This window comes from Microplitis mediator, chromosome 5 (genome assembly GCF_029852145.1).
Source record: "Microplitis mediator isolate UGA2020A chromosome 5, iyMicMedi2.1, whole genome shotgun sequence".
Lineage (NCBI taxonomy): Eukaryota > Metazoa > Arthropoda > Insecta > Hymenoptera > Braconidae > Microplitis > Microplitis mediator.
In genome coordinates, this window is record NC_079973.1 from 7676629 (window position 1) to 7689687 (window position 13059).

General features: G+C 28.6%; 2 protein-coding genes across 10 annotated transcripts in view; both read left to right on the forward strand.

Moving 5' to 3' along the window:
- The window catches only part of LOC130667830 (GTPase-activating Rap/Ran-GAP domain-like protein 3), a 36991-nt gene extending 35755 nt beyond the window's left edge, over positions 1 to 1236 (forward strand). For all 9 annotated transcript variants that reach the window (XM_057469692.1, XM_057469693.1, XM_057469687.1 and 6 more), the window contains one exon: positions 524 to 1236. In XM_057469692.1, coding sequence (XP_057325675.1) covers positions 524 to 771 — 248 coding nt within the window. In that variant the 3' untranslated portion in view covers positions 772 to 1236. The remainder of the gene's footprint in view (positions 1 to 523) is intronic.
- A 4498-nt stretch (positions 1237 to 5734) lies between these two features.
- LOC130667915 (uncharacterized) lies at positions 5735 to 11174 on the forward strand. Its single transcript, XM_057469847.1, has 4 exons — positions 5735 to 5901; positions 5990 to 6221; positions 6319 to 6625; positions 8202 to 11174. Exons 2-4 carry the CDS (start codon positions 6032 to 6034, stop codon positions 9784 to 9786), a joined length of 2082 nt encoding a protein of 693 aa, XP_057325830.1. The 5' UTR covers positions 5735 to 5901; positions 5990 to 6031; the 3' UTR covers positions 9787 to 11174.
- The last annotated feature ends 1885 nt before the right edge of the window (positions 11175 to 13059 follow it).

Consider the following 13059-nt stretch of genomic DNA (forward strand, 5'->3'; position numbering starts at 1 on the left):
GCTGAAATTTATAAAACTACGTGATTGCTGAACTTTACTTAACAAGTAAACTTTTTAGTTTGGAATATTTTTTTTTTTTTCATAGCCCCAAGTATCCCCTTCAAAACAAGTCTTGGATCATTCTTGTAACTATCATAGTTTTCAAGATGTTTAAAAAATAAAGTTTGAAAACTGGAAAAATTGCGAAATTTTTAATTTTCCATAATTTTTGAAACAAAATGTTTAAATTTTGTTTCTCTGGCAGAATTGGGTTATATGGTAAAAGAAAACTTCTGACCAAAATTCGTCCAACATGGAATGACCCATAAATGGTTACTATTTTAAATTTTTTCATAAATTATTATTATAATTTTAAGCATAATTTTTTTCTGTGTAATATTTAATTATTTTTTTTTATTTTTCTACTTCAGCTGAAAAAAAAATTTTAGAGTTTTTTTCTGTTCTGCGGCAGTTGTGAATTTTCATGAACAGAAAAAACTAAACGTGTATGGTAAATAAATAAAATGATATTTAATTTTTTTAGATTCCCACAGTGATTCAAAACCATTGAGAATTTATCAGATACCATTAAACACACTGTCAAAAAACACAGCATCAAGTTGTAGTAATAGACGTTGTCCAAGTCCGGTTGAACCAGAAATTTTGAACGCACAACCGTCAAATGATTCAAATTTTTTAACTGTCGAACCGCACAGATTATTAAGTCGATCATGTAGTAGCAGTCCAACGCCAAATTTGGCGGCCTCTTCTGCTAGTACCCCGAGTAAATGAAGATAAAAACAAAATAAAAATAAATGGAAGCAACAATTGCGTATTATTATTATTAATAATACTTTTGAATAATAAAATTTTTCAATGGAATTATTGTATGTTGGAGCATTCTAATGTCGTGGATATTTTAATGTATAATTAAATGCAATTGATAGAGAATTGAATTGATTTATAGATAGTGAGAATGATTGATTTTTGTAAGACGGTGCGGTGCGCTGTTCTCGTCTTCCTGGTATGAAGTTACGATATTAAATAATAATAATATAAATAATAACAATAATCATTATTATGATATAATTTATAGAAAACGTCTAGATCCTTAATCGAGAATTATTGTGTATTAAAAAAAAATTGTAACACGATTTCTCGTGCTCGTTGTAAAAATAATAATAAATAATTGAAATAAAATAAAATAAAATATGTTTGCGACAAATAAATTATTAAATAAATAACTAATCATGTTCTAATATCAACTGTGTCATCATTTCTTCCTATTTTAGTATAATCTACCCAAATAAAGTTGGTGTTATGTCACCACTTTTAGACGTCATGGCAACACGGAAAAAAATGATGCTCAAAATTTTAATAGTTTGTAGTTTATTTTTGACTTAAAATTAGTATATTTGTATACTAATATCAAACCAGGATCATTATATATTACAAAATGGCTATTATTTATATTAAAATTTGATACACATAGAAGAGCAAAATTTGTAATTTCGTATTGCACGACTCATAATGCGAAACATTAGGGAGTGCTTTACGAGCGCATATTTTTTTTCACCTCCTTTCTACAACTATTTCTGTTATTATCGTCTTATTAGTGAACAGAAACATCTCAAATGATGCACCTATTTACAGACAATGGAATAAAGATTATTTCTACAATTTTCAAAAACGAATTCAGTGCACGAGAAACGAGAAAATCATTAAAATAAACTAAAAACTTTTCCCGTCAAGCAGTAAAAAAATTTTGTAGCTTGAAAACACACTCTCGAAAAAAAATCCATAATTTAACTCCATTTTTTTTTAAATGACCCGTTTTGCCCTAAAAGGATTTGCTTTCGAAAATGGCTATCTAACTATGTGTTATGTAATTATAATTAATAAAAAATTAAATCGCATTTTCTTTACCCGATGAAAAAAGATTTTATACAATTATATATAGTCTATATATAATTATATATAGGCAATATATAAATTGGATAGAAAAAATGGCCCGATCTAATTGTATACAATTCTATACAAATTTTATACAATTCTATATAATTATATACAGTTCTATATATTGCAATTATATAGAATTGTATACAATTTGTATGAAATTGTATATAATTATATAGACGTATACATTTTGTATAGAATTGTATACAATTTTTATACAGTTGTATACAATTGGATCGGGCCATTTTTTGTATATAATTTTATACAATTGTATAAAATCTTTTTTCATCGGGCCTAACCTCTTAAGCAAAAATATCATTTACAAATGATTTAATTTGATAATTTACTCTCATTTTCATCTGCAATATTATAAATCCGAAAAAATCTAGTTGTTTGATAATAAATAATTTTTCTGAAGCATAAATATTTAGCTGTTGCAGCTTAATACGATGCTATTATGGCTACATGAAAATCATGTTGCTGCCACATGATTTTCTCATCCCAGATAGCAAAATGACGTCTTGATGAGTTCTGAATGAGTTCCTATTTATGATTTGGACGTCTTATCAACATCTTAAAGAAGTCTTTAACAAGTTCTCAAGATGTCGAATAAGCCACCTAGCGAACTCAGTAAGACGTCTTTAAAAAGAGTTCTCAAAGAGTTCTTTTTTCTGACTCCGCAAATAAGACTTCAGAATGAACTTACCATGACGTCTTAAGGAGTTCCTAATTTTGACTTCATTTTGACTTCAAAAAAGTTAAAAAAAGCATACATTAAGACGTCACAAAACTGACGTCTTATTTATGAAGTCTTCAAGAACTCTTAATTAAGAGTTCTTAAAAATGACACCTTTAAGAAGTCATTATAAGACTTCTTGAAGACTCCTTCAAACATACGTCGTAAAGCAGTCATTCTGACTTGAATGCTGTCTGGGATGTTACCGCAACATGATTATCATGTAGCCGAAACATGACAAGTCATGTGGATGCAACATGATTTCATCATGTTTGTTTACCAAGACTGCATCATGTTGCATTTACGATTTATTTTTTTCCGTGTACATCATTATCTTTAAGATTTCATATAGCTTCATATTGAACGTTAATAACGATATCTTTTTTTTAAATAAATAATATTTTGTATCCAAATTGTGATTAATGTATTATAATCATTACTTAGAGGAAGTATACATGATTTTGATTGATGAAAAAATCTCGGTGACTGTTGGGCTCGAACCTGCATCCTTCCGATTCAAAGTCTTTGATGCTTTCCACTATTCGTTATGATACCAAACAATAACTGATGAAGAAATAAAAAATCCGTGATGTTATGATTATCGTACTCTTCATATAAATATATTATTGTTCTGTACTTCTATTTTTTTTTGTTTTGAAAGTTTTTTATTAAAATTTTTAAAAATAGCACCATAATTATTAATTATATTTATATCTAGTAAAATATTTAATTATTTGCTAGTTAAAGTTACTAGTGAAATTGTGAAATTCATAAATTAAGAAGTGAATAACAGTTTCACTTGTAGAAATTATGAAAATCTTGCTAGTTCAGTAGTGAAAATCGCTAATTTGCTAGTGAAAATTATAGTACTAAATTTATTAGTGAGAATTCACTAATTTGTTATTTAAATACACTGATTATGAAGTGAATACTGCTTCACTAACGTAATTGATGAAATTTCCACTAATTCATGTTTAGAGAGTTAGTTTAATTTAAAAATAAATAATTATTAATTAAAGAAAGCTATAATAATAAGTTATTTGAGCATTTAATAATTGATTAGTAGATTTTTTCATTTAACAAGAATCAATCATGGGCCACTGCACGGAGAAATTCACCAACAGTGGCCCAAAGTTTCAAACCGATAATTGACCAGTCATAAGTAGCCATTCATTGGCCGTCCATTGGTGAATCCAATAATGCCATAACATATACATTCAAAAATTTTAGTAGAAACTTACTTCGATTGGACTACGCTATTTTGATAAAAAATAAAACGGCTGCTGGTAATTAACCAGGTTCGGGCCATTACTATAATTGCCAATGCTTGGCCGATCGACGGCAGTCAGACATCGGCCAACCTACGGCATTTTTTTCATTAACGGCGACTTTGTATGGGATAGCTACGCCATTTAATAACCAATAAAATAAAATCGAGAGAAGTGGGAGATCAGTTTCATAGCAATATTCATAATAAGCTATTTTTTGACTTATTGTATCACAATGAAATAAAAATCTTAAAATGCTATTTGTTACTGTATACTCTAACGGACCCAAATTACGGTAAATTACGGTAAACCCACCATAAATTACGGTAATCCACCGTAAAATTCCGATTTACCGTAAATTACGGTGGATTTGCTGTAAATTACGGTGGATTTACCGTAAAATACGGAAATACGGTAATCCACCGTAAATTACAGTAATTCGGTAATCCACCCGAATTTTTTACGGTAAATTTATCGTATTCGGCGGTAAATTTACGGTATACCCGCCGTAATTTACGGTAATCCACCGTAAAGTACCGATTTACCGTAATTTACGGTAAATATACTCGAATTTTACGGTATTCTACGGTAGATTTACGGTAAAATTACCGTAAATTCACGGTAAATCAGGTCTGCTAGGGATGCTTATCTAAAAATTTGCTAGATTACTACTTTTATTACTATATGAGCAAAAAAAAATGAACTTTTTGTGAATACGTTCAAAAATAAAAAAGTTTTAACGAGTGTTCAATGTTACTAAATAAATGATTGATTTTGTTATTAGATTTTCAAGTTTGAAAGTTCGGAAAATTTTTTAAAGGAATCTTTCTTTTGCATGAGTCAAACAACATAAGCTCTCGTATTTATTTAAAAGCAAAGAAAAATTTTTTTTGCTATAAAATTGAACTAAATAGATACATTTATATAAAAAAATTTAATAACTTGAATATCAAATAATAATTATCATAAAATGAAATAATAATGAACGAATAATTCAATTATTAAACGTGAAAAATAAAATAAAAATCAATTGTAAACAATAATTACCTATAGCACTAAAACGAATTTCATTAATAAAATAAAATAATACGGGACAATATATACATGTATATGCTCTAGTAAATGTAATTAACTCCTATTGATTGATTGACAACAAAAACTGCAACAACATGAGTCTATATCGTCGTTAAAAATGATGTTAATGCAAATAAAATATCAAAAGAAATTAAATAAATACATATAGATTCATCGGCGCGCGCGCAAGAATATATCGACCACCGTTGAGTTCGTCGACGTAAAGTCGTCAACAGATTGGGTCTCTAGGATTCAGTTCGAAAATATTTACATGTAAAAAAAGAATTATTTTCAAGTATTAATCACTGACATTGGCCTTGTTTTAATATAAATGTCAGATAGTGTGTATTTTTCAAACTAAAAGTTTATAAATTAATTTAATGATAATAATACTTTTAGCTGTTTCATGTGAAAAAAATGGTGCAAAAGAAAAAAAAATATTATTTAAGTGTAATAAAAAATTTAAAAGGCCTAATAAGAAGTGATTTTATTTTAAAATGATAACTTATATAGCTCATAAATTTTCTGTTTTGATCATAATACAAAAATTACTGGAAGTATTCAAATTTATTATCTATAAATAACTTTCATTTTTGATACCATAATTTTTACTCAAAAATTCACTATTGTGCCATACATTTACATATTTTAATTTGTAGAAAAATATTTAAATTAAAATATTTTTATTTTAATTTAAATATTCATAAAATTATTATTCAAGGGAGTGCAAGAAAAATTTAAATTAATATATCTATTAAAATAAAGTTACAATCAAAGTAAAAATAAAATGGATAATTTTTTTTTGTCACACAAATCGGTGACAAATAATAAAAAATTGTTTTATGTATTAAATAATATGGTGTGCAATAAAATTTCATCAACGAAAAGGTAAAATATTATGAATATTATATAATAATGATATATTCGTAGAAAAATGATAAAAAATATGATAAATAAAATTTCCGTTTTATGTCAGATAGTGTTATTTGATAGATAATATGTGACATTCAATGAAATCATGTCACAGCAACGTTATTATAATATTAAAAATGAAAAAAGCTTTAAATGCAATATTGGCCTAAAAGTAAGAACGTGGTATTTAGGTATTCTAGGATTTCTTATTGCCTCATTAATAATAATTAATAATTTTATTACTAATCAACTTAATAATAATAACATTGATCATTTTTCAAATATTTCAATACAAGGTATTGTATAAAAAGAATTAATGTTTTTTATATTTAAATCAAAGAGCGAAAAAAATATAAGTTTGTAAATAACTTATAATTACTATTTTTTTTTCAGATACTTTTGTAGAAAGAGAACAACGAAAATTTAGTGTAGTAACAAATAATGTATCGGGTTTCATTGTTCATAAACAAGGATGTCGGATAGCGGCACTCGATCCACTGAATGAATTCGCAAAACAGTTTATGGAAAATGTAAATTTACTGGAGTGCGAATTTGGAAAACAATTACCACTTGTGGAATCTAATGATACGGCTTTATTTATAAATTCAAATGCTCATGAACAGTATTATAATAAAACAGATGTTGTCGACTGTTGTTGGAGAGTTTTTGAACGAAAAAAAAATCAAGATAATTTTGTTAAGTAAGTACCACTTCACAGGGACAAAAAATATAATTATATTAATGCGACGCTTCAAATAAAAAATTCAAAAATTAGGTAAAGGTTACAGTTTCAATTATAGCTTCCCCGTGGGAAAAAAAATGCGTTCCGAAAATGTTCATGATAGTGAACTTCCAAAATTGAGACAATTCTGAACTTTAAGTTGAACATTTTTGGAACTTTGAAAAAATTAGAAAGTGAACAATTTTTAATTGGTGTATACACGCTTTTGCGTGATGCATATATGCATTTCCTGCGCGTTTTTTATAGTTTTTGAGCAAAAATAATTTGATTTGACAATTTTTTTGATTCGAAGAACATAAAAAAAAAAAAGGAATTAATTAGAAATCATGAGCTCAGAGTTCAATATTATCTCAATTTCGGAAGTTCACTGCCAAGAACGAATTTTTTTTACACAGGTGAGAACTTTATTAAAAAAATTGGAAAATCCAAACAAACACAACTCACTTGCCTATTCAAAAATATTAATAATATTAAAATAATAGCTACATTTTTTTCATAAACTGCCAGTTTTAAGTTTTTATGAATTACGACTAAACAAAAAAGATTTTGGCAGTGATTCTGAATAGGGTTGTTTTATTTAAAATTTGAGTATAAAAAAAAATATTGATCAATCGGTTGTATACTTTTAGTTATTGAGTGTTTACCAACGTCCGTATATATTAACAGACATCACAGGTTTTTTCACAATTTTTTATTTTTTTTAATTATTATTATGAAGAAAGTAACTTAAAATTGTGTTCGTCTTATTTCATCCCTTGTTACACAATATACTATAATTTTAATGGTGACAAGACCTTTGACCCGAAGACAAAATACTCGCGACAAAATACACACGACAAAATATCCGCAAACCAAAATACCCGTGACAAAATACCCGCGACAAAATAACCGTTTTAAAAAATATAGTAGTAATTTTGATAATTAATATAACCATGATCATAACAAATTCATGATCACCTGTTGGTATAATATCCACTGAAAAAATATATCGATCAATTATATATTGATTCTATATTTGATCAGTATGCTTTTTTCTTTAAGATTGCCATCTTTCGCCCGAAATTGATGATATATTAAGTTACATCATATTATATTTAATCTCATCATTGTTTCACGTGCTTTCGTTTTGCTTTAACTTTATTTGCATTTTTTTTTTTTTTGTGTTTAAATATGCCGTTGAAATTTGTTAGATCACAAAAGGAAAAAAAATTACTTATCCATGAATGTTAACCAGAGATATTTTTGATATTGTTCAGTATAAATAATAATAATATAATAGTATAAGTATCAGGAACTTTTGGACAGGAAAAATTCAGTGCTAGATTTTTCCTGTCCAAGTTCCTGATACTTATACTATTATATTTAACATCATGGATGAGAACTTAAATCTTAATAATGATATCGATATGTAAGCATTAAGTTTTTTGGTTGCGGTGATTTTGTCGCGGGTTATTATGTCGAGGGTATTTTGTCTGCAGGTCAAATGTTACGTAGCCAATTTAAATAATCTAATTTCACAATCATTTAATTTTAGATACGATCCAGTATGCCATAAATTTAAGAGCTCTACAAATATAACATCAGAATTTGTAAAAGTCGAATGTTTTAAAAATAACAAACAAATATACCGTGATTATCATTTTTTTGTGCCACGAAAACCATTAGTAGAAGAAAGATGTCATATTGCCGAAAAGAAGCAAAAAGAAAAAGAAAAAGAAAACAATACATCTACAGATGATAATAATAATGACAATCATCTGAGTATTCTTATTCTTGGATTAGATTCCGTCTCACGAATGAATTTTCATCGTATGATGCCAAAAACTGTAAAAACACTAAAATCAATGGGTGCTATTGAAATGATGGGTTATAACAAAGTTGGTGATAATACATATCCAAATCTCGTTCCAGTTTTGAGTGGATTATCAGAAAAAGAATTCAGATTAAACTGTTGGAATAATACAAAATTACCATTTGATAAATGTCCATTAATGTGGAAAAATTTTAGTGAGGCAGGTTACCGTACAATATTTGCTGAAGACGCATGTGCAATGACAACATTTAATTATCTTAAACCAGGATTTCGTAATCAACCCACAGATTATTATTTTCGACCTTATTGTGTGGCAGCTGAAAACGATATAGGGAATACGCACAAATTAAATGCCGACTTATGTGTCGGTACACGTAAAACATTTGATAATCTATTAAATTATACTAAAAAAATAGTTAAAGAATTTAATGATGATCAATATTTTGCGTTTTTTTGGGAAGCTAGTTTAACTCATGATTTTTTTAATTATCCTCAATTAGGTGATATTTCTTACAGCGAAACAATAAGTGATTTAAATAATAAAGGTTATTTAAATAATACGGTACTAATTGTGATGAGTGATCATGGTATGCGATGGGGTGAATTTAGACAGACTTATCAAGGAAGAATAGAAGGTAGTCTTCCTTTAATGTTTATTGTTTTACCTGAATGGTGGAAACTAAAATTTTCACTGGCGTTCAAAAATTTACAATACAATACTGCCAGTTTGACTACTCCGTATGATTTTCATGAAACACTTGTGGATTTTTTATATCCTGAAAACATAAATGATGATATTATTCGTAATCGCAATAAATATATTGATAATAATAAATTATTACCGCGTGGTATTAGTTGGTTTTTACCAATACCTGAGGAACGTAATTGCTCAACAGCTGGAATACCTGGTCATTGGTGCATGTGTCATAAAAGTAATAATATTTCGCATGATGATTCAGCGATAAAGAATGCAACTGATTTTATGATTAATGAATTAAATATAATGATTAAAAAATATCCACAGTGTTTATTTTTGAGATTAAACAAAGTAATTGATGCTAAAGTTTGGAGTGGACATGATGGTGAAGATAAAGATAAAGATGAAGAAAAACCGATACCATGGATTGATTATACAATTACTGTCGAAACTTCACCGGGTAATGCAATATTTGAAGCATCGATAAGACATGATAATAATACGGGTAATAGTACTTTAGTTGGTTCTATTGGTAGATTAAATTCATACGGTAAACAAAGTGCTTGTGTTGATGATTTTACCATGCGATTATACTGTTACTGCAGTTAAAAGATTTAATTAACTTTATACGTTCATCTTAATTAAATGCTTGCAAGATATAAATATATTTTATAGTATCGTTGTTATTATTATACTCAATAAATTGTTTATTAAAGTTAATATTCAATCAACTATTTGTTTCTTTGATTTAATTTAATTATTAAATGTAGCTTTTTTTATTACTTTTATTACCATGTAATTACGATCTAATTACCCTATTTACCCTAGCGGATTCGAATTATGGTAAATTACCGTATTTTACTCTAAAACGCCCCTCGCAGATTTGAATCACGGTGGAAACACAGTGGGTTTGTTCCATTTTACCACTGTGATTACGCGGTGTATCCACCATGATTCCACGGTGGCATTACCACCGTGTATACACGGTGTTTTCACTGCGATCACGCGGTGGATACAGCGTGGAACCACGGTGTTTTCACTGTGACCACGCGGTGGATACAGCGTGGAACCACGGTGGTGAAATAGCACAAAGCCACCGTGGAATCACGGTGGATACACCGCGTTATCACAGTGGAAACACCGTGTATACACAGTGGTCAAGCCACCGTGGAATCACGGTGGATACACTGCGTAATCACAGTGGATACACTGTGTATATCCGGTGGTGAAATGGAACAAACCCACCGTGGATCCACGGTGTTTACACTTCCACGGTGTTTCCACCGTGATTCGAATCTGCGAGGCGCCATATTTGGCGGTAATTAGCGGCAATTCGTCTGAATATCGTAAATTACGGTAAATTGTGGTAATTTTCCATAATTCGGATCTGCTAGGGTATTTTGTATATTTATGTGTTTTGTTTTATATAATAATTGTATACAGTAAAAAATTCGATATTGTATTATTTGATAAATTTTATTGTAAAACAAACACAAAATTTATGTTAAAATACTGTAGACTGTTAAGAAATAATTATTGGAAAATTATAAGTGGAAAAATGACAGTTCAAATGTAAGTTTAACATGAAGTTTGTGTGGATTCGTTGAAGTAACAGAAGAAAAACGTTGAACTTAAATCAGTCATTTGTGTTAATCTCGACGCAAAATTTTTTACTGTGTACATTAAGTTAAATTTAAAAATTGATTAATTTTATTTATAATACACTCAAACTATGTAATAACGAATATTTTAAGCGCTAGTTACAATTTATTGAATTTTGAATCGGTGCTATTTCCAAAATAAATTTAATTATTCTAATGCAAATATTTTAAAGTCATGATTAATTTAAATATTCAGTCTGTTATAAGTATAACAATTTGTCCAAATCGCATGTTAATGCGTCGCCATTAATTGTTAAGTACTTTGTTTTAATATTTTTACCTTCCGAAAAATGTTAAATTGTAAAATAAATAAAATCACCGTAATTTTTTCTACTGTAAATGTAACTCTTCAATAAAAATTATTTATTTAATAATTTATAAAAATTTATTAAAGTGTTATTGATTTCAATAATAATTATTTACAAACTAAAACTTTTTTCAGTAACCAAAACTATTTGATTTGGCTTGAATAATGAGAGCGCCTAAAGGCTCGGAAAGTAGAAAATTCATCACTAGATAAATTCAAAGTAGAAAATTCATCAAAAGGATCAATTATCGAACTATTTTTTTACCTCACATTCCTATACTAGTTCTTACTCCCGATCAGGTTCTTTACTATGATTTGGCTTGAATAATTAGAGTGTATCTCGGCTCGGAAAGTAGAAAATCCATCAGAGAATGAACAAGTGGATAATAGCTTGTTAGGAACCCAAAAGATAACAAGTGGAGGAAGCCCTTTACATAGGTTATGGGGAGAAGTTGCGTCCCACCACTTCCATAAGCAACCATGTTAACCAGCGCTGGAGTCTGGTACCACGGGAGTCATTCCAAGCCCACTGCGGCCATAGTCTCTTTATTTCCTGGTAGTAGTGTTTGGCCCAGGAGAGGTAGGACTCGTGGTAGCTGTGGTTAGATATCACGCGCAATGAGGATTTTTGATTATGACTCCGGTTAAGGTAGTTCCAGCGTGGTATAGTATAGTAAGAGTATTTACTATAGACAAAAATTTAAAAGCCTCAGCATACAGACATTCACACATGCAATTACATACTGTTAGTTTCAGTCTGACAACGTTGCTCTGAGTGTTTATGTATTTTTGTTTATGGTCTCAGTATATACAAATAGTAATGCGCTTTCTAATAATAGTAATATATTTATTTATTTATTTAATCGTTTTTTTTTTATAACTAATTTAAATAGTGATTTTAATATTTTAGTTATGCAGCTGAATTTTACTGAAACCGTGAAAGATTTGAATTTCCCGCTTTTTACTCTACATTATTTCAGAGAGCGTTGCACCCTGATTAAAAAAGTGAATTGAAAAGTATTGAAAAAGATGAGAAATGAATCCTTTCGAATACTTTCTATACCCCAAGGTTTTCATTTTGACATAAAATGAATACTTTTCAATCCCAAAATAATAAAAGAATTTCTGAATTTCCGAGGAATTGAAAAAGATTCAAATGAATTGATATTTTTAATCTTTCTGAATCCTTCTCAATACCTAAATAATCCGACATTTCGGATCAAGTGTGGGATTGAAAAAGATTGAAATGAATTGAAATTTTTGAATCTTTCCGAATCCTTCTTAATACCTAAATAATCCGATATTAAAATGATGAAAGATTGAATTCTTTATTCCAATTATGTCTCGATAACGAAACGATGAGGTGCTACTTTTATTTATTTAACTTATTCTAAAAAAATTTTTCAACACTCTCCTACTTTTTTTTCCAATTCTATCGAGAGAATTTTTTAATATAATAAAAAATAGTTGGAGACCGGACATTTTACATGCTTTAAATGGGACATGACCCTCAAAATCGCGAACTTTGTCTTCAAATATCTCGCGATCTAAACGGTCAAAAATGATGAAATTTTAGGAATTCATAAATAAAGCTATTCTAAACCTATGAAAAAAATCTCAGCCGATTCTGTCGAAAAGTGGTTTCATGCTGGAACTACCTTAATGTCCACCTTAGTCGTCACTCGATTATATTTTTCAGCGTGTATGCCCAAAGAGCGAGGAAACGGCCTCCGGGAAGACGGAGGTGGACTTCGGTCCCGTTACATTAATTAATTAATTTTACCGAAATTAAAATTTTTCAAAACATACTTTACCAAATCTTAAATAAGCAATTATTACCATATTTATTATTATTAAATTTTTTATTGAAATTAAAAGTTAACTGAATATTTATTTTAAATTTATGAATTTTAT